The sequence below is a fragment of the Anarhichas minor genome, unplaced genomic scaffold, assembly GCF_050575085.1.
Source record: "Anarhichas minor isolate MPS153535 unplaced genomic scaffold, ASM5057508v1 ptg000122l, whole genome shotgun sequence".
In the NCBI taxonomy this organism is placed as follows: domain Eukaryota; kingdom Metazoa; phylum Chordata; class Actinopteri; order Perciformes; family Anarhichadidae; genus Anarhichas; species Anarhichas minor.
In genome coordinates, this window is record NW_027466568.1 from 138,613 (window position 1) to 160,000 (window position 21,388).

Genomic DNA, 21,388 nt, shown 5'->3' on the forward strand with positions numbered 1-21,388 from the left:
AATGAAGCAACCGCACAGACAGCCAATCAGACCAGATGGTACAACTGGTGTGCACAATATCTGCACATCGACTGTCAACCCAGTCGCCTGAATAACAGATGTTAGCATTGTATGTTTCTGTAAACCGCAGGAGACGTCGAATGTCAACAAAACACGCTTCATATCAGCCTCGTATCCCGCGAGCAGAAACACTAAATAACACGTTAACGTTGTGAAACGATGGTTACGTTTAGGCAACAAAACTACTTAGATAACATTAGAAAATATAGATATATTTTTAAGAAACATCTAACTTCTGTAAACATATATCAACCAACCCAACACACTTTCTTATGTATCGTTACATAAGAAGCCTCGAGGCAACATTTACTTTTGCTTTCACACGGGACGTGAACAGCAGTCTCCTGGGTGAAAGTCCTGTGTTTATTTGACACAGCCTACCTGCTCTTAATGGGACTTCTAGCGAGTTATTATACCAGGTAACGTTCAATAACGTTCACTCCATAGACTTGCTCAGTTGTACGTTGTTTGTTGTTACTACGTCACTCTGACCAAATGCAAAAAAAACATCTTGAGGACTTTTCAAATGAATCTGTGACGTTCGTGTTACGACAACGTGAAAACAAGAAGAGTAGGCGAGAGGGTTGCTGTGACCATCTCAGGTTTTAAGTGTCTGCAAGTGAACTTGTTTTGAAATGAATGGAAAACAACGGCTTCCCGGCAGGAAGGAAGTCGAGAACTTCCTCAATACTAACGTCCGTTTTCTAAACGGACGTTAGTATTGTCAAATATATGTGATTGGTAGAAAACTGTCTTCAATCAGCACACGAAATCAGACGAATGATGATGTCATTCACATGACTCTATACATACTTTACATACTTTTCTCTTCTGCCTTTGGACAGATCTCATGAGGCTCATCTCATTCGTGCTCTTCTTCTTCTTGTCTCTTTGTCTTCACAGTGGAAACATTGAGTCAGCCAGCGAGCTCATGTGATTTCTTTTTTTTTTTTGGTCACCACAACTTACTATGCTGCTGCCCAAAAATAGCTCTCTAAACAAGGCTACACACACACACACACACACACACACACACACACACACACACACACACACACACACACACACACACACACACACACTGCAAACTAAGTGCCACTCTGCAAACCCTCCCTGAACAGTTTAACTCTGTTGGCGCATGAATAAGAACACTATCTCTGGACTCGATGTGAACATCTGTTTGATGTATTCTTTACATTTGTGATCCTGCGACGGCCAAAACAATCCACCAAGTTTTCTCATTTTCTATCAGAGACAGTTATTTGATTACTAATAAAGGTTTTTCCTCATTTCGTCTCAGCGTTTTGTTTTTCTGCTGCGGACACATTTTGAATCTCTGTGCTCTCGTTTTTTCGCTGCTCTATAAAAGTCAAGACTAGAAGTAGAGAGAACTCAAACATGTTAAGATAAAGGCAAGTTGATATTCTTTAATCAAATACTTATACAACCTTAACTTACAACCTCTTGTGTCACTCATGGCGTCCCAGCTGAGAGGTGCAGAGTTTACTGTGTTTACAGACGGCTTCTGTTTACATGTGACATGTAGAATAGAGTGGTCGTGATGAAACATCACTATTAAGCTTTGGTTGCTTTGGTTACTGTTTCCTGATGGAAGCGTTCGTCAGCTTGAGTTCAGTTTAGCTGAACAACATTCCTCCAAATTCCAAATTCATGCAACATACTGTTCTTCATCTTCCTTGTGTGCACATCACGAACGTGCTTCATAACATTGTGACTCAGCGTTTAATCTCTTCTGTGTGTCTGAACCGTCTATTGATCACATGCTGTGAGGGAAGAGCTGGGATATGAAGTCATCACACAGATCAGAACATATAAATAAACATGCTGATGCTGAAATAAACCACGACAAGCACACGAGAGAACAGACGATGAATCACAGCGAAGCGCTCTTTGACTTTTCACGCACACTTGAACACTTGCACAACCAAAACAACAATGTTCCTCACAGCTATTTCTGTCTTCAGGACAAAAGGTTTTCACCTCCTACTGAAAAACGACAGTGTGTGTCGGAGTTTGAGTGTGTGTGTGTGTGTGTGTGTGTGCTTTGGCAGGATAATTAGACCTTTGCTCCCTCAGAGTTCTTTAACCACAGGGCTGAGCCATAATGAATCCACACTGTCACGGACACTAGACTGCCACAACACACACACACACACACACACACACACGCACACGCACTGTGCTGAGCACGATTACAGACGTTTGAAAACAAACACACACACACACACACTGTGTAAATGTTTAACTGAGAGAGAGAGACTTGAGTAAATTAGGACAAAGGAGAGAGAGAGAGAGAGAGAGAGAGAGAGAGAGAGAGAGAGAGAGAGAGAAACACATGACTTATAATATTGGTGATCACTCACAGCTGTAATTTATCACCTCGGTGGGATTTGAATGTAAACGCATTTTTTTAAGAAGTGCTTTATATCATTTTATTGGGTAATAAAATGAGGCACCTGTGTGTTTGCCTCTCGGCCGACGCCTTCAGGCTCTGAAAGCCAATAGAACTCTTTTCTCAACAGCTCGGTATTCAACAATAATGTGAGAACTTGTGTCTGCTGATATGTTTTATTCAATAATAATATAATTAATTCATAATTATTCATGCGTTTCATTTGTATCTCTGTCCCGCTGGACTTATTTGATGACGTCCCTCCGAATCAACCATGTTTTCTTTAAACAATCACCAAAACTACACAATTTATTGTAACACAGGCTGAAGAGAACAAGCTTAAAATTGTGATATTTCCTCAAAAACTTTTTAATTTACATGTCTCATTTAAAATTTAGCCCCAAAACAAACCATTTACTTTAACCAGATTGTGTAAAAAACATTAAATCTTGAGCTCAGTCACGTGACTAAAGATTCTGTGAAACTTTGACTGACCTTCAGGCTGCTGAACACACCTTTTACACTTGTGGACACTTGAATACAACTTGGTTAATGAGATATAGATATAGATCCCATTGTTTCTAAAACAAATCTTTTAAAAGAGTTATGGTATTATAACTGTGTTCAACTGCACATAATACATTTTCTCTTCTTCTTGCCATGATTGTGATGTTTCCAGAGAGGTGAAGGACTTTTATATTTCAGAAAACTTTGGTTGAACTGGTCACAACTGGTGGAGATCTCCTGGTTTTAAGGGGCTACAAGTCCAAAACGTTTGGGGGATTCATGCCTTCGTGTTCAGGAGGCAGACAGTCATGAGTCACGATGAATCACTTATCCTGCTGAGCCTGTTTGGTGAGACTGTGAAGTTTACGTCATTTCTGTGAACCTCTTGAACTCTCTTGATTGTTGAGAAAAAGCCTGAAGTAGAAACACCGTGAGCCATGAATTACACACATAATGTTTGTAAATTTAAAAGATCATTTTTGCACGTTAAGAAAGTCGCATTTTGTAAGTAAAACGGTTGAAGTCTGTGAAAGTACGTGATTAGAAAGACGATGTACCGATGTACGATGTGTTTGGTACCAGGATGTTCAAATAACGTTACATTTGGGACATAGCTAAGGTAGCTAGCTAGCGAGACACGCTAACGGTGGTGTTGATGTTGCACATTGTGCGAGACGAGAGACGTGGTTCACTGTTGACTACCGTACATATTTTTTAGGTGACACCGTAAGGGGCGGGACTTCACTTCTCTATTGGAATTAAGATCATAAAACAACTCTACTTCTCTCTTGATTTATTACCTCAGTAAACATTACATTACAGTCATTTAGCAGACGCTTTTATCCAAAGCGACTTACAATTCAGAGACTATCACATTTCTACACCGTAGGCACAGCTATGGGAGACATTTTGGGGTTAAGTGTCTTGCTCAAGGACACATCGACGTGCGACTAGCGGAGCCGGAGCCGGGGTTCGAACCGCCAACCCTCTGATTGAAAGACGGCCCTGCTATCCACTTAGCCACAATCGCCCCCACAAACATGAGTTTATGGTCTCAGTCTCTAGTTTCAAGTCTTCTTCAATACAGCATGATGTTCATTTAGTACATTATGGTCCATTTAGAGTCAAACAGACCATAAAGCAGGGGATGCTTTAGGGCGGGGCTACACGGTGATTGACAGGTCTCTACCAGAGACGTATACGGCGTCTCTACGTCACTCCTCCTCAGTCCAGATATGGTCACTTCCTGTTCACTGGTTGCAAAAAACCAAGATGGCGACGGCCAAATCGCCGAACTCTGGGCTTCAAAACATCAGTCCAAAAACTGATGAGTGACTACGTCCACTTCTTATATACAGTCTGTGGTAAAAACACACTTGTCCACATCAACACCCGGCACGAGAACAAGGAACCAGCCTCCACGTTCCTCTTTTCTCTGCCTCCTCATTGTTCTGCAGCATCAACAATCACACGTGCCGACGCTTTCTGGACAATATCCTCAAACCCAAGTTCACAGAAGGCCACTGAGAAACACACACAAAACAAGTCTTTTCTGACTAGTGTGACTGAGCGTTGAATCATCTCGTGGGATTCACTGACTGACACTCAAAACTCTTGATTTTTCCCAGACTTCTGTGCCTTCCCTTCAAGGTGCATGTTAACAGTATATTTGATCATCCAGGGAGGCAGGTAGATGCAGCGATTGATCATGAACCAGCACCTTGACGGATGGATGATGCGTTAGCTCCGTTAATGACGGGTTTGAGAGGAAACGTGATAACAGCTGGAACCACAAAGAGCACTCAGATAACTTCCCTTCGGGGGGTTTCATGGCTTTCTGGTAACTGTTTCCCTGTTTGATGCTCATTAGCAGACAGAACGCAAAATTTTGACTAATCAGAGAGTTTGTAGCTGCATCGCTGTTAAGCTCTTGACACTGAGTGAGCAGATTTAAGCCCTTCACTGCGATACAACCGACCTGTCATGTCTGTAAATCCACGTCTCTGATGAGATTAAAGTGAACCAGCTCTGATTTTGTTCCCCCCCTCTTCTTCTTCCTCCTCGCCGGCTTCCTAAAGCTCCAGTCCACTCTTTGATAGAGGAGTAAATAAAACTGTGGTGATGCAACACGCAGAAATGTTGCCAAAGGAAACAGGAGCAAACTTTACAACACTGACTGACGGTTGAACTGCATCGTTATATGCAATAATGTGATTATCTCTTCAATAGTCATCCGACATTCTCAAGCTAAATAACGTTGTGTTGATGAAGAATGATCTTTACGCTGCAGCGACTGATTCTCAGCTCCACTCTTATAAATGTGAGCAGAGTCAGTGAGCTCCTCTGAGTCTCACCACATCTTCCCCCTAAACCAGTCGGTCCTCGGCCCCTTCCACTCTGCTGAGGGGTCATATGGCTGTTTTTTCGTGTTGTTGTTGTTTTTTTAAATTTTATTTAGTGGTGACTGTGGCGTCTGGATTTTCTGCAGCTTCAGGCCGACTGTTTGGTTGTGTTCTGATGAAAAAAGTTATTTTCTGTCTTCTCGCCCCGAGTGCAGTGGAAATAACCAGCTGGTCACAGGCTCCTTCAGATCACCACCGGCAACAATTTAGGGATATTTTTGTCCGTCCAGTCCGTTGTTAAATTTGTGATTTGTTTTGATTTCTGCAGGAATGTGATAAACACAGAACAATACCTTGTGGCAAACAATGAAATTAGTGTATCATGTTGGATAGAGACAGAAAACGACTGAATACAAATTTAATTTACATATTCAGACAAATCTAGATGCAAATTATCCTCATACAATGTATATCTTACTAAAGTTACTCCACATGTCTCGTGCGTTTTCCTACTAAAGTCCAGCAACACGTGTCAATTTAACTAAAAAGTCTTTTCAAAATAAACTTCCGTCTTCACAGGAAACTACTTAGTTAGGTTGAGACAACAACACTACTTAGTTAGGTTTAGACAACTAAACTAATTAGTTAGGTTTAGACAACTAAACTACTTAGTTAGGTTGAGACAACAAAACTACTTAGTTAGGTTTAGACAACTAAACTAATTAGTTAGCTTTAGACAACTAAACTATTTAGTTAGCTTTAGACAACTAAACTACTTAGTTAGGTTTAAACAACTAAACTAATTAGTTAGGTTTAGACAACTAAACTAATTAGTTAGGTTTAAACAACTAAACTAATTAGTTAGGTTTAAACAACTAAACTAATTAGTTAGGTTTAAACAACTAAACTACTTAGTTAGGTTTAGACAACTAAACTAATTAGTTAGCTTTAGACAACTAAACTATTTAGTTAGGTTTAGACAACAACACTACTTAGTTAGGTTTAGACAACTAAACTAATTAGTTAGCTTTAGACAACTAAACTATTTAGTTAGCTTTAGACAACTAAACTACTTAGTTAGGTTTAAACAACTAAACTACTTAGTTAGGTTTAGACAACTAAACTAATTTGTTAGCTTTAGACAACTAAACTATTTAGTTAGCTTTAGACAACTAAACTACTTAGTTAGGTTTAAACAACTAAACTACTTAGTTAGGTTTAGACAACTAAACTACTTAGTTAGGTTTAAACAACTAAACTACTTAGTTAGGTTGAGACAACAAAACTACTTAGTTAGGTTTAGACAACTAAACTAATTAGTTAGGTTTAGACAACAACACTACTTAGTTAGGTTTAGACAACTAAACTAATTTGTTAGCTTTAGACAACTAAACTATTTAGTTAGCTTTAGACAACTAAACTACTTAGTTAGGTTTAAACAACTAAACTACTTAGTTAGGTTTAGACAACTAAACTACTTAGTTAGGTTTAAACAACTAAACTACTTAGTTAGGTTGAGACAACAAAACTACTTAGTTAGGTTTAGACAACAAAACTACTTAGTTAGGTTTAGACAACTAAACTAATTAGTTAGGTTTAGACAACTAAACTATTTAGTTAGGTTTAGACAACATCACTACTTAGTTAGGTTGAGACAACAAAACTACTTAGTTAGGTTTAGACAACTAAACTAATTAGTTAGGTTGAGACAACAAAACTACTTAGTTAGGTTTAGACAACTAAACTAATTAGTTAGGTTTAGACAACAACACTACTTAGTTAGGTTTAAACAACTAAACTACTTAGTTAGGTTTAGACAACTAAACTAATTTGTTAGCTTTAGACAACTAAACTATTTAGTTAGCTTTAGACAACTAAACTACTTAGTTAGGTTTAAACAACTAAACTACTTAGTTAGGTTTAGACAACAAAACTACTTAGTTAGGTTTAGACAACTAAACTACTTAGTTAGGTTGAGACAACAAAACTACTTAGTTAGGTTTAGACAACTAAACGAATTAGTTAGGTTTAGACAACAACACTACTTAGTTAGGTTGAGACAACAAAACTACTTAGTTAGGTTTAGACAACTAAACTAATTAGTTAGGTTTAGACAACAACACTACTTAGTTAGGTTGAGACAACAAAACTACTTAGTTAGGTTTAGACAACTAAACTAATTAGTTAGGTTTAGACAACTAAACTATTTAGTTAGCTTTAGACAACTAAACTACTTAGTTAGGTTTAAACAACTAAACTACTTAGTTAGGTTTAGACAACTAAACTACTTAGTTAGGTTTAGACAACTAAACTTCTTAGTTAGGTTTAAACAACTAAACTACTTAGTTAGGTTTAAACAACTAAACTACTTAGTTAGGTTTAGACAACTAAACTTCTTAGTTAGGTTTAAACAACTAAACTACTTAGTTAGGTTTAAACAACTAAACTACTTAGTTAGGTTTAAACAACTAAACTACTTAGTTAGGTTTAAACAACTAAACTACTTAGTTAGGTTTAGACAACTAAACTTCTTAGTTAGGTTTAAACAACTAAACTACTTAGTTAGGTTTAAACAACTAAACTACTTAGTTAGGTTTAGACAACTAAACTATTTAGTTAGCTTTAGACAACTAAACTACTTAGTTAGGTTTAGAAAACTAAACTACTTAGTTAGGTTTAGACAACTGTGGTGGCGGGGTGTGTTCAGGCTCAGCTGCAGAGGGGACAGAGTAGGGGAGTGGTTCAGGGAATGGTGCCGGGAAGAGGCTTAATTAGGCGCAGCTGAAACCCATCTTGAATTGTCTCTCTCTCTCTCTCTCTCCGATATAAAAACACGAGTAGTGACGGAGACACGAGAGAGCGGGACAAGAGACACAGACTGGCCGTGGGGCAGAGAAGTCGGCAGACCTCAGGAAAACCCACACGGCGTGCGATCGGAGGAAGGCAGCAGAGAGCACGGCCCAGTCCAGCCTGTCTGAATAAAACTGAATAACTAAATAAAGAACGTTTGAGAAACACTATTTGACCGTGTGCTGGCGTACTTGTGCTCCCAGGACCCATAGAAGTAGCAAGAGTTTGTTACAACAACTTAACTACTTAGTTATGTTCAGGAAAAGATCGTCGTCTTGGTTAAAATAAAGTATGTGGCGTTACTTTAGTACGCATGTTATTTGACAAATAAATCAACGTTGACTTCTCGTTTCACACGAGCAACGAACAGCTGTTAACTGGGTAAAAGATCGGCGTTTGTTGGACTCGTCCATGTGAGGTTTTTGCAGTCTTTAAACTTCCTCGTTCAAGATTACGTGGAGAACATACCAAATATTTTCGTGGGATATCCACGGATTGTGGCGCATTATTTTTTTCGTATTTATAGCTACGAACGCTGGATGAGGCCAGGCTGCTAGATGGAACTCTAAACCTCTGGAAAATAAAGAAGAAGAAAAAAGCCTCAACAATAACAACAAAAAGATGTTGTATTTGATTAACGTAATTTACATCTGTTAGCTAACCACAGTCTCCTTCTGTCAGCCAATCAGCTGCTCCGCTGCAGCTGCTGAGCGTTCAGCACTTTGCTCAACTGCTCCATAAATGTGGTGGCTGGTGGTTTCTCTACACACACACACGCACACACGCACGCACACACACTAACCCTGAGCAGAAGTTGTCTGTTGTAGTCGTCTCCGAAACGTCGGAGCTCTCGTCCGATTGCCTCCGTCTGCATCTCCTTTGCTGCGTTTCGTTGCCTCGTGCTAGAGGAGCTGGAAGTTCGTCCTAAAACAGAGAGAAGAAGAAAAAAGACATTTACACTTTGCTAATATGACCAAACAAGCTCTTTCTATGGATTGTCTGTATTGTAATTGTTGGAATGCTGTTAAGCATTCCAACTATTGTTATCCTGTTTCTTTATTGTTGGAATGCTGTTAAGCATTCCAACTATTGTTATCCTGTTTCTTTATTGTTGGAATGCTGTTAAGCATTCCAACTATTGTTATCCTGTTTCTCTTTATTGTTGGAATGCTGTTAAGCATTCCAACTATTGTTATCCTGTTTCTTTATTCTTCTTTATTGTTGGAATGCTGTTAAGCATTCCAACTATTGTTATCCTGTTTCTTTATTCTTCCTTATTTGTTGGAATGCTGTTAAGCATTCCAACTATTGTTATCCTGTTTCTTTATTCTTCCTTATTTTATTTTTTTTATAATTATATTTCTTCCGTACGCTTTTTGAAACTCTTCTGCGCCTTCATATTTTAAGCTACAGAAACCGTTCAACTATCAAAATGTTCAGCTCTTTCAGCAGAGGGGTGCTATGACTTTTCATATTTCTAACCTTTAAACTTTATGAATTATTAAGCTTTTTGCAATTTTTTTTTGAATGGGTTTCTATGGAGAAAATGTTCAACTCCTCTTCAACTTTCAAATCCTTCTACTTCCTCATACTTTCAGCTACAGACACCATTTCAACTTTAAAATGTTGAGAAAATCCTGATCTATTGACGCATTATTCAGCTTTTTGATATCTTTTATACTTTTTGAACTGCAGCAGTTTAACTTTTATGATTTTTTCAGCCCTTTTCTGCTTTTATAATGGGTGTGTATTGCGCAGCTTAGAGTGCGTGATGTCACCGCTAGAGTGAAGAGCAGCTTGAGATTCTTGTGAAAAAAACATTTGTCTTTTGCCACTGTGTCCACAATCTTCACTCTTCATGCATAATTTCTGGATGTAGAAGTAGCTAATCTTGTCCTTGTCGTAGACAAATGACTGTGGAATCCCACAGATTTACACATTTGACACAGAAGCCTGTAATTGAGAGGAAAACCAACTTTCTGCTCCATAGAGACCAATGTTAAATTTTGCTTCAAAAACATCTTTCACAGAACACGGTACCCCATTTCTAAATCGCCAGTTGAGCCACATTTTTTACACTACAGACACAATTTTTACAGGATCTGTTCTTCAACTCATCCTTCCTCTCATTTATTAATATCGGAGCAATAGGAGCTACGGTTATGGGAGTTTTGAGGATTTGTTTGAGAGGTGTTTCCCTGTTTAATCTCCATGAAAAGGCTGCAAGGACACAGGTGTTTCTGATGAAGCTCATTAGTGATGTTGATAAACACACAGACTCACAGACACACACACGCACTCCTCTCTCTCTCTCTCTCTCTCTCTCTGTCTCTCTCTCTGTATGTCTCTCTCCCTCTATCTCTGTATGTCTCTCTCTCTGTGTGTGTCTCTCATACAGTCATTCAGGTCTTACAGCTTTTTACAGGACTCCCCTCCCCCCACTCCATTTTAAAATAAAAGCCCCACAGAATGAATTCTAACTGAAATGCTTATGATGAAGCCTGACATTTAATAACCTGCTTGTGTTTATCTAACATTATAAGTCCATCCCCCCCCCCCACACCCCATTTCAAAATAAAAGCCCCACAGAGTGAATTCTAACTGGAATGCTTGTGATGAAGCCTGTCATTTAATAACCTGTTTGTTAATCTAACATTATGATTATGTCTCCTCCCCCCCCCCCCCCCGCCCACACCCCATTTCAAAATAAAAGCCCCAAAGAGTGAATTCTAACTGAAATGCTTGTGATGAAGCCTGTCATTTAATAACCTGTTTGTGTTAATCTAACATTATAAGTCCATCCCCCCCCCCCACACCCCATTTCAAAATAAAAGCCCCACAGAGTGAATTCTAACTGGAATGCTTGTGATGAAGCCTGTCATTTAATAACCTGTTTGTTTATCTAACATTATGATTATGTCTCCTCCCCCCCCCCCCGCCCACACCCCATTTCAAAATAAAAGCCCCAAAGAGTGAATTCTAACTGAAATGCTTGTGATGAAGCCTGTCATTTAATAACCTGTTTGTGTTAATCTAACAATATGAGTCCATCTCCTCTCCCCTTCTCCCCCCCACACCCCATTTCAAAATAAAAGCCCCACAGAGTGAAATATAACTGAAATGCTTGTGATGAAGCCTGTCATTTAATAACCTCTGTTTATGTGTCAAACATTATGATTATGTCTCCTCTCCCCCTCTCTCCCCCACCCAGCCCCACCCTTTCAAAATAAAAGCCTCATGGATTAACTATTTAAACATTAAGCTGAAAATTTGGCTTTTTTTGAAGTAATGAATGCTCTTACTAATACTGCGACAACTACTACTATTGCTGCTAATATTTCTAGTATTACTACTACTACTGCTACTACTACTACTTCTACTACAACTTTTGCTGTTGCTACGATTACTACTGCTATTACTGCTACCATCAATATTATTACTACCACTACTGCTATTACTACCACTACTACTATTACTTATACTACAACTGCTATTCATGCTACTACCAGTACTAATACTACTACAGCTATTAGTACGACTGCTACTAGTACTACTACTACTGCTATTACTGCTACTTCAAATACTGCCATTACTATTACTACTACTTATACTACTACTGTTATATTAAATACTACGACCACTACTACAGCTATTACTACTACTACCGATATTACTACTTCTTCTAAATACTAATACTTCTACTACTAATGATACTTCTACTACAACTACAACTTCTAGTACTACTAATACTACAAATATCACTACTGCTGACATTTTTTAAGCCACAGAAACCGTTCGAATATCAAAATGTTCAGCTCTTTCAGGAGAGGGGTGCTTTGACTTTTCATATTTGTAATCTTTTAACTTTTTGAAATATTAAGCTATTTGCAATTTTCTTTTGAATGGGATCTCTATGGAGAAAATCTTCAAATCCTGTTAAACTTCTTCAACTTTCAAAGCCTTCTTCTCATACTTTCAGCTACATATGACTTCATATTTATAATCTTTCAACTTTTTGAATTATTAAGCTTTTTGCAATTTTTTTTTAATTGGATATCTATTTTCAGCAATGTTTTTGAGATTCATTTCAGCTTTCAGCATTCCAACGCATTTTCAGCAGGAAATGCATTTTCTAGTTTATTTTTTTTATAATTATATTTCTTCCGTACGCTTTTTGAAACTCTTCTGCTCCTTCATATTTTAAGCTACAGAAACCGTTCAACTATCAAAATGTTCAGCTCTTTCAGCAGAGGGGTGCTATGACTTTTCATATTTCTAACCTTTAAACTTTATGAATTATTAAGCTTTTTGCAATTTTTTTTTTGAATGGGTTTCTATGGAGAAAATGTTCAAATCCTCTTCAACTTTCAAATCCTTCTACTTCCTCATACTTTCAGCTACAGACACCATTTTAACTTTCAAATGTTGAGAAAACCCTGATCTATTGCTGCATTATTCAGCTTTTTGATATCTTTTATACTTTTTGAACTGCAGCAGTTTAACTTTTATGATTTTTTCAGCCCTTTTCTGCTTTTATAATGGGTGTGTATTGCGCAGCTTAGAGTGCGTGATGTCACCGCTAGAGTGAAGAGCAGCTTGAGATTCTTGTGAAAAAAACATTTGTCTTTTGCCACTGTGTCCACAATCTTCACTCTTCATGCATCATTTCTGGATGTAGAAGTAGCTAATCTTGTCCTTGTCGTAGACAAATGACTGTGGAATCCCACAGATTTACACATTTGGCACAGAAGCCTGTAATTGAGAGGAAAACCAACTTTCTGCTCCATAGAGACCAATGTTAAATTTTGCTTCAAAAACATCTTCCACAGAACACGGGACCCCATTTCTAAATCGCCAGTTCAGCCACATTTTTTACACTACAGACACAATTTTTACAGGATCTGTTCTTCAACTCATCATTCCTCTCATTTATTAATAGCGGAGCAATAGGAGCTACGGTTATGGGAGTTTTGAGGATTTGTTTGAGAGGTGTTTCCCTGTTTAATTTCCATGAAAAGGCTGCAAGGACACAGGTGTTTCTGATGAAGCTCATTAGTGATGTTGATAAACACACAGACTCACAGACACACACACACTCCTCTCTCTCTATCTCTCTGTGTGTGTGTCTCTCTCTCTGTGTCTCTCTCTCTCTCCCTCTCTCTCTGTGTCTCTCTCTCATACAGTCATTCAGGTTCTTAGAGATCTTTAGAGGATCCCCCCCCCCACACACACACCCCATTTTAAAATAAAAGCCCCACAGAATGAATTCTAACTGAAATGCTTATGATGAAGCCTGACATTTAATAACCTGTTTGTGTTTATCTAACATCATGAGTCCATCTCTTCCCCCCCCCCCCACACCCCATTTCAAAATAAAAGCCCCACAGAGTGAAATATAACTGAAATGCTTGTGATGAAGCCTGTCATTTAATAACCTCTGTTTATGTGTCAAACATTATGATTATGTCTCCTCTCCCCCCCACCCAGCCCCAACCCTTTCAAAATAAAAGCCCCATGGATTAACTGTATGTAAACATTAAGCTCAAAATGAGACTTTTTCAAATACTGCCATTACTATTACTACTACTACTACTGTTATATTATATACTACGACCACTACTACAGCTATTACTACTACTACTTCTACTACTTCTTCTAAATACTAATACTTCTACTACCAATGATACTTCTACTACAACTACAACTTCTACTACTACTATTACAAATATCACTACTGCTACTACTTATTATAATGCTACTAATACTTCTACTACTAATAATACTTCTACTACAACTACAACTTCTAGTACTACTAATACTACAAATATCACTACTGCTGACATTTTTTAAGCCACAGAAACCGTTCGAATATCAAAATGTTCAGCTCTTTCAGGAGAGGGGTGCTTTGACTTTTCATAATTGTAATCTTTTAACTTTTTGAAATATTAAGCTATTTGCAATTTTCTTTTGAATGGGATCTCTATGGAGAAAATCTTCAAATCCTGTTAAACTTCTTCAACTTTCAAAGCCTTCTTCTTCTCATAGTTTCAGCTACATATGACTTCATATTTGTAATCTTTCAACTTTTTGAATTATTAAGCTTTTAGCAATTTTTTTTAAATTGGATATCTATTTTCAGCAATGTTTTTGAGATTCATTTCAGCTTTCAGCATTCCAACGCATTTTCAGCAGGAAATGCATTTTCTAGTTGTTGGAATGCTGTTAAGCATTCCAACTATTGTTATCCTGTTTCTTTATTGTTGGAATGCTGTTAAGCATTCCAACTATTGTTATCCTGTTTCTTTATTCTTCCTTATTTTATTTTTTTTATAATTATATTTCTTCCGTACGCTTTTTGAAACTCTTCTGCTCCTTCATATTTTAAGCTACAGAAACCGTTCAACTATCAAAATGTTCAGCTCTTTCAGCAGAGGGGTGCTATGACTTTTCATATTTCTAACCTTTAAACTTTATGAATTATTAAGCTTTTTGCAATTTTTGTTTTGAATGGGTTTCTATGGAGAAAATGTTCAAATCCTCTTCAACTTTCAAATCCTTCTACTTCCTCATACTTTCAGCTACAGACACCATTTTAACTTTCAAATGTTGAGAAAACCCTGATCTATTGCTGCATTATTCAGCTTTTTGATATCTTTTATACTTTTTGAACTGCAGCAGTTTAACTTTTATGATTTTTTCAGCCCTTTTCTGCTTTTATAATGGGTGTGTATTGCGCAGCTTAGAGTGCGTGATGTCACCGCTAGAGTGAAGAGCAGCTTGAGATTCTTGTGAAAAAAACATTTGTCTTTTGCCACTGTGTCCACAATCTTCACTCTTCATGCATAATTTCTGGATGTAGAAGTAGCTAATCTTGTCCTTGTCGTAGACAAATGACTGTGGAATCCCACAGATTTACACATTTGACACAGAAGCCTGTAATTGAGAGGAAAACCAACTTTCTGCTCCATAGAGACCAATGTTAAATTTTGCTTCAAAAACATCTTCCACAGAACACGGGACCCCATTTCTAAATCGCCAGTTCAGCCACATTTTTTACACTACAGACACAATTTTTACAGGATCTGTTCTTCAACTCATCCTTCCTCTCATTTATTAATAGCGGAGCAATAGGAGCTACGGTTATGGGAGTTTTGAGGATTTGTTTGAGAGGTGTTTCCCTGTTTAATTTCCATGAAAAGGCTGCAAGGACACAGGTGTTTCTGATTAAGCTCATTAGTGATGTTGATAAACACACAGACTCACAGACACACACGTGCTCCTCTATCTCTCTCTGTGTCTCTCTCTCTCTCTCTCTCATACAGTCATTCAGGTCTTAGAGACTTTTAGAGGACCCCCCCATTTTAAAATAAAAGCCGCACACACATGATTTAGAGATATACGTGATGCAGTTCAGCCAATCAAATATGGGTATTCTGATAAGTTTCCTGATTCGAGTGACATTTACACACACCGCGACACAAGAGGGAGAGACGAGGAAAGACATGGCAGAGCAGGACAATAGTCATGTAAGCTGTAAATGATAAAACATAGGACAATCTCCAAATGAGAAAGATTGCCAGAGAGATCAGAGTCTCTCTCTCTCTCTCTCTCTCACTCACACTCTCTCTCTCTCTCTCTCTCTGTCTGTGTCTCTCTCTCATACAGTCATTCAGGTCTTAGAGATTTTAAGAGGACTCCCCCCCCCCCCCCCCCCCCCACACACACCCCATTTTAAAGTAAAGGCCCCACAAAATGAATTCTAACTTAAATGCTTGTGATGAAGCCTGTCATTTAATAACCTGTTTGTTTATCTAACATTATGATTATGTCTCCTCTCCCCCCCCCCCGCCCACACCCCATTTCAAAATAAAAGCCCCAAAGAGTGAATTCTAACTGAAATGCTTGTGATGAAGCCTGTCATTTAATAAACTCTGTTTATGTGTGTCAAACATTAAGATTATGTCTCCTCTCCCCCTCTCTCCCCCACCCAGTCCCACCCTTTCAAAATAAAAGCCTCATGGATTAACTGTATTTAAACATTAAGCTCAAAATTAGGCTTTTTTGTTGAAAAACTTAATGCTCTGACTAATACTGCGACAACTACTACTGCTGCTGCTAATATAGTATTACTACTACTACTATTACTGCTACCATCAATATTATTACTACCACCACTGCTATTACTTATACTACAACTGCTACTACTACTACTGCTATTCATGCTACTACAAGTAGTATTACTACTACAGCTATTAGTACAACTGCTACTAGTACTACTACTACTGCTACTTCTTCTACTGCCATTACTATTACTACTATAACTACTTCTACTACTACTACTGTTATATTAAATACTACGACCAATACTACAGCTATTACTACGACTACTGATACTACTACTTCTACTACTTCTTCTAATTACTAATACTTCTGCTACTACTAATATTTCTACTACAACTTCTACTACTACAAATATCACTACAGGACTTTTCCCTTTCAAAATGTTCAGCTCTTTCAGGAGAGGGGTGCTTTGACTTTTCATATTTGTAATCATTAAATTCTTTGAAATATTAAGCTATTTGCAATTTTCTTTTGACTATGGAGAAAATCTTCAAATCTTGTTAAACTTCTTCAACTTTCAAAGCCTTCTTCTCATACTTTCAGCTACATATGACTTCATATTTGTAATCTTTCAACTTTTTGAATTATTAAGCTTTTTGCAATTTTTTTTAAATTGGATATCTATTTTCAGCAATGTTTTTGAGATTCATTTCAGCTTTCAGCATTCCAACGCATTTTCAGCAGGAAATGCATTTTCTAGTTGTTGGAATGCTGTTAAGCATTCCAACTATTGTTATCCTGTTTCTTTATTCTTCTTTATTTTATATTTCTTCCGTACGCTTTTTGAAACTCTTCTGCTCCTTCATATTTTAAGCTACAGAAACCGTTCAACTATCAAAATGTTCAGCTCTTTCAGCAGAGGGGTGCTATGACTTTTCATATTTCTAACCTTTAAACTTTATGAATTATTAAGCTTTTTGCAATTTGTTTTTTGAATGGGTTTCTATGGAGAAAATGTTCAAATCCTCTTCAACTTTCAAATCCTTCTACTTCCTCATACTTTCAGCTACAGACACCATTTAAACTTTAAAATGTTGAGAAAACCCTGATCTATTGCCGCATTATTCAGCTTTTTGATATCTTTTATACTTTTTGAACTGCAGCAGTTTAACTTTTATGATTTTTTCAGCCCTTTTCTGCTTTTATAATGGGTGTGTATTGCGCAGCTTAGAGTGCGTGATGTCACCGCTAGAGTGAAGAGCAGCTTGAGATTCTTGTGAAAAAAACATTTGTCTTTTGCCACTGTGTCCACAATCTTCACTCTTCATGCATAATTTCTGGATGTAGAAGTAGCTAATCTTGTCCTTGTCGTAGACAAATGACTGTGGAATCCCACAGATTTACACATTTGACACAGAAGCCTGTAATTGAGAGGAAAACCAACTTTCTGCTCCATAGAGACCAATGTTAAATTTTGCTTCAAAAACATCTTCCACAGAACACGGTACCCCATTTCTAAATCGCCAGTTCAGCCACATTTTTTACACTACAGACACAATTTTTACAGGATCTGTTCTTCAACTCATCCTTCCTCTCAGTTATTAATATCGGAGCAATAGGAGCTACGGTTATGGGAGTTTTGAGGATTTGTTTGAGAGGTGTTTCCCTGTTTAATCTCCATGAAAAGGCTGCAAGGACACAGGTGTTTCTGATTAAGCTCATTAGTGATGTTGATAAACACACCGACTCACAGACACACACACACGCACTCCTCTCTCTCTCTCTCTCTCTCTCTCTGTATGTCTCTCTCCCTCTATCTCTGTATGTCTCTCTCTCTCTGTGTATCTCTCATACAGTCATTCAGGTCTTACAGCTTTTTACAGGACTCCCCTCCCCCCACTCCATTTTAAAATAAAAGCCCCACAGAATGAATTCTAACTGAAATGCTTATGATGAAGCCTGACATTTAATAACCTGCTTGTGTTTATCTAACATTATAAGTCCATCCCCCCCCACACCCCATTTCAAAATAAAAGCCCCACAGAGTGAATTCTAACTGGAATGCTTGTGATGAAGCCTGTCATTTAATAACCTCTGTTTATGTGTCAAACATTATGATTATGTCTCCTCTCCCCCCCACCCAGCCCCACCCTTTCAAAATAAAAGCCCCATGGATTAACTGTATGTAAACATTAAGCTCAAAATTTGACTTTTTCAAATACTGCCATTACTAATACTACTACTACTACTGTTATATTATATACTACGACCACTACTACAGCTATTACTACTACTACTTCTTCTAAATACTAATACTTCTACTACTAATGATACTTCTACTACAACTACAACTTCTAGTACTACTACTACAAATATCACTACTGCTGACATTTTTTAAGCCACAGAAACCATTCGAATATCAAAATGTTCAGCTCTTTCAGGAGAGGGGCGATATGACTTTTCATATTTGTAATCTTTAAATTCTTTGAATTATTAAGCTATTTGCAATTTTCTTTTGAATGGGATCTCTATGGAGAAAATCTTCAAATCCTGTTAAACTTCTTCAACTTTCAAAGCCTTCTTCTTCTCATACTTTCAGCTACATATGACTTCATATTTGTAATCTTTCAACTTTTTGAATTATTAAGCTTTTTGCAATTTTTTTTAAATTGGATATCTATTTTCAGCAATGTTTTTGAGATTCATTTCAGCTTTCAGCATTCCAACGCATTTTCAGCAGGAAATGCATTTTCTAGTTATAATTATATTTCTTCCGTACGCTTTTTGAAACTCTTCTGCTCCTTCATATTTTAAGCTACAGAAACCGTTCAACTATCAAAATGTTCAGCTCTTTCAGCAGAGGGGTGCTATGACTTTTCGTATTTCTAACCTTTAAACTTTATGAATTATTAAGCTTTTTGCAATTTTTTTTTTGAATGGGTTTCTATGGAGAAAATGTTCAAATCCTCTTCAACTTTCAAATCCTTCTACTTCCTCATACTTTCAGCTACAGACACCATTTCAACTTTAAAATGTTGAGAAAACCCTGATCTATTGCCGCATTATTCAGCTTTTTTATATCTTTTATACTTTTTGAACTGCAGCAGTTTAACTTTTATGATTTTTTCAGTCCTTTTCTGACTTTATAATGGGTGTGTATTGCGCAGCTTAGAGTGCGTGATGTCACCGCTAGAGTGAAGAGCAGCTTGAGATTCTTGTGAAAAAAACATTTGTCTTTTGCCACTGTGTCCACAATCTTCACTCTTCATGCATCATTTCTGGATGTAGAAGTAGCTAATCTTGTCCTTGTCGTAGACAAATGACTGTGGAATCCCACAGATTTACACATTTGGCACAGAAGCCTGTAATTGAGAGGAAAACCAACTTTCTGCTCCATAGAGACCAATGTTAAATTTTGCTTCAAAAACATCTTCCACAGAACACGGTACCCCATTTCTAAATCGCCAGTTCAGCCACATTTGTTAAACTACAGACACAATTTTCACAGGATCTGTTCTTCAACTCATCCTTCCTCTCATTTATTAATATCGGAGCAATAGGAGCTACGGTTATGGGAGTTTTGAGGATTTGTTTGAGAGGTGTTTCCCTGTTTAATCTCCATGAAAAGGCTGCAAGGACACAGGTGTTTCTGATTAAGCTCATTAGTGATGTTGATAAACACACAGACACACACACACTCCTCTCTCTCTCTCTGTGTGTGTCTCTCTCTCTCTGTGTGTGTCTCTCTCTCTGTGTGTCTCTCTCATACAGTCATTCAGGTTCTTAGAGATCTTTAGAGGATCCCCCCCCCACACACACACACCCCATTTTAAAATAAAAGCCCCACAGAATGAATTCTAACTGAAATGCTTATGATGAAGCCTGACATTTAATAACCTGTTTGTGTTTATCTAACATTATGAGTCCATCTTTTCTCCCCCCCCCCCACACCCCATTTCAAAATAAAAGCCCCACAGAGTGAATTCTAACTGAAATGCTTGTGATGAAGCCTGTCATTTAATAACCTGTTTGTGTTAATCTAACAATATGAGTCCATCTCCTCTCCCCTTCCCCACCCAGCCCCACCCTTTCAAAAATAAAAGCCCCATGGATTAACTGTATGTAAACATTAAGCTCAAAATTTGACTTTTTCAAATACTGCCATTACTATTACTACTACTACTACTGTTATATTATATACTATGACCACTACTACAGCTATTACTACTACTACTTCTACTACTTCTTCTAAATACTAATACTTTTACTCCTAATGATACTTCTACTACAACTACAACTTCTACTACTACTACTACAAATATCACTACTGCTGACATTTTTTAAGCCACAGAAACCATTCGAATATCAAAATGTTCAGCTCTTTCAGGAGAGGGGTGATATTACTTTTCATATTTGTAATCTTTAAAAGCTATTTGCAATTTTCTTTTGAATGGGATCTCTATGGAGAAAATCTTCAAATCCTGTTAAACTTCTTCAACTTTCAGCTACATATGACTTCATATTTGTAATCTTTCAACTTTTTGAATTATTAAGCTTTTTGCAATTTTTTTAAAATTGGATATCTATTTTCAGCAATGTTTTTGAGATTCATTTCAGCTTTCAGCATTCCAACGCATTTTCAGCAGGAAATGCATTTTCTAGTTATATTATGTTCATCTGTTCTGTCCGTCCAGGGAGAGCGATCCCTCCTTCTTTAAGCAAAGCTCTAAGAAGAGGATGTAACAATATGAAAATGACTGGCATTATAATAAAGATGTAGAGAAATACCCGTCTCATACCTGACCGGCTGTGTGTGTGTGTGTGTGTGTGTGTGTGTGTGTGTGCGTGTGTGTTTTCGTGGTTAATCTGTGATATTTTCAGTCAACAGTAAATCAGTACTGAACAACATGAAAGCTCTGACTGCTTACTGATCTCCACTTATGACTCACGAACACTGTTCTGAAACTCAGGCTTAATATTTCTCACATGCTCCGATATTTAAGAGACCCGAGGCTGAAGTTCAAATCTATTCCAGCAGCCTCTGATGGGGAAGTATGTGCACGACAACGGAGAACACAGTTTACTTCACTGCATTTCCCATAGATCCAATGGCATCTTTTGAACACTGGAGACACCAAATAACAGAACAGAGATG

The 21,388-nt window shown here is 37.6% G+C and overlaps 1 protein-coding gene across 1 annotated transcript in view; it reads right to left on the reverse strand.

The window, feature by feature from the left end:
- bcl2l11 (BCL2 like 11) overlaps window positions 1-21,388 on the reverse strand; it is a 38,438-nt gene that overhangs the window by 10,222 nt on the left and 6,828 nt on the right. Inside the window, exon 3 of the mRNA XM_076083151.1 lies at window positions 8,975-9,096. Coding sequence (XP_075939266.1) covers window positions 8,975-9,096 — 122 coding nt within the window. The remainder of the gene's footprint in view (window positions 1-8,974; window positions 9,097-21,388) is intronic.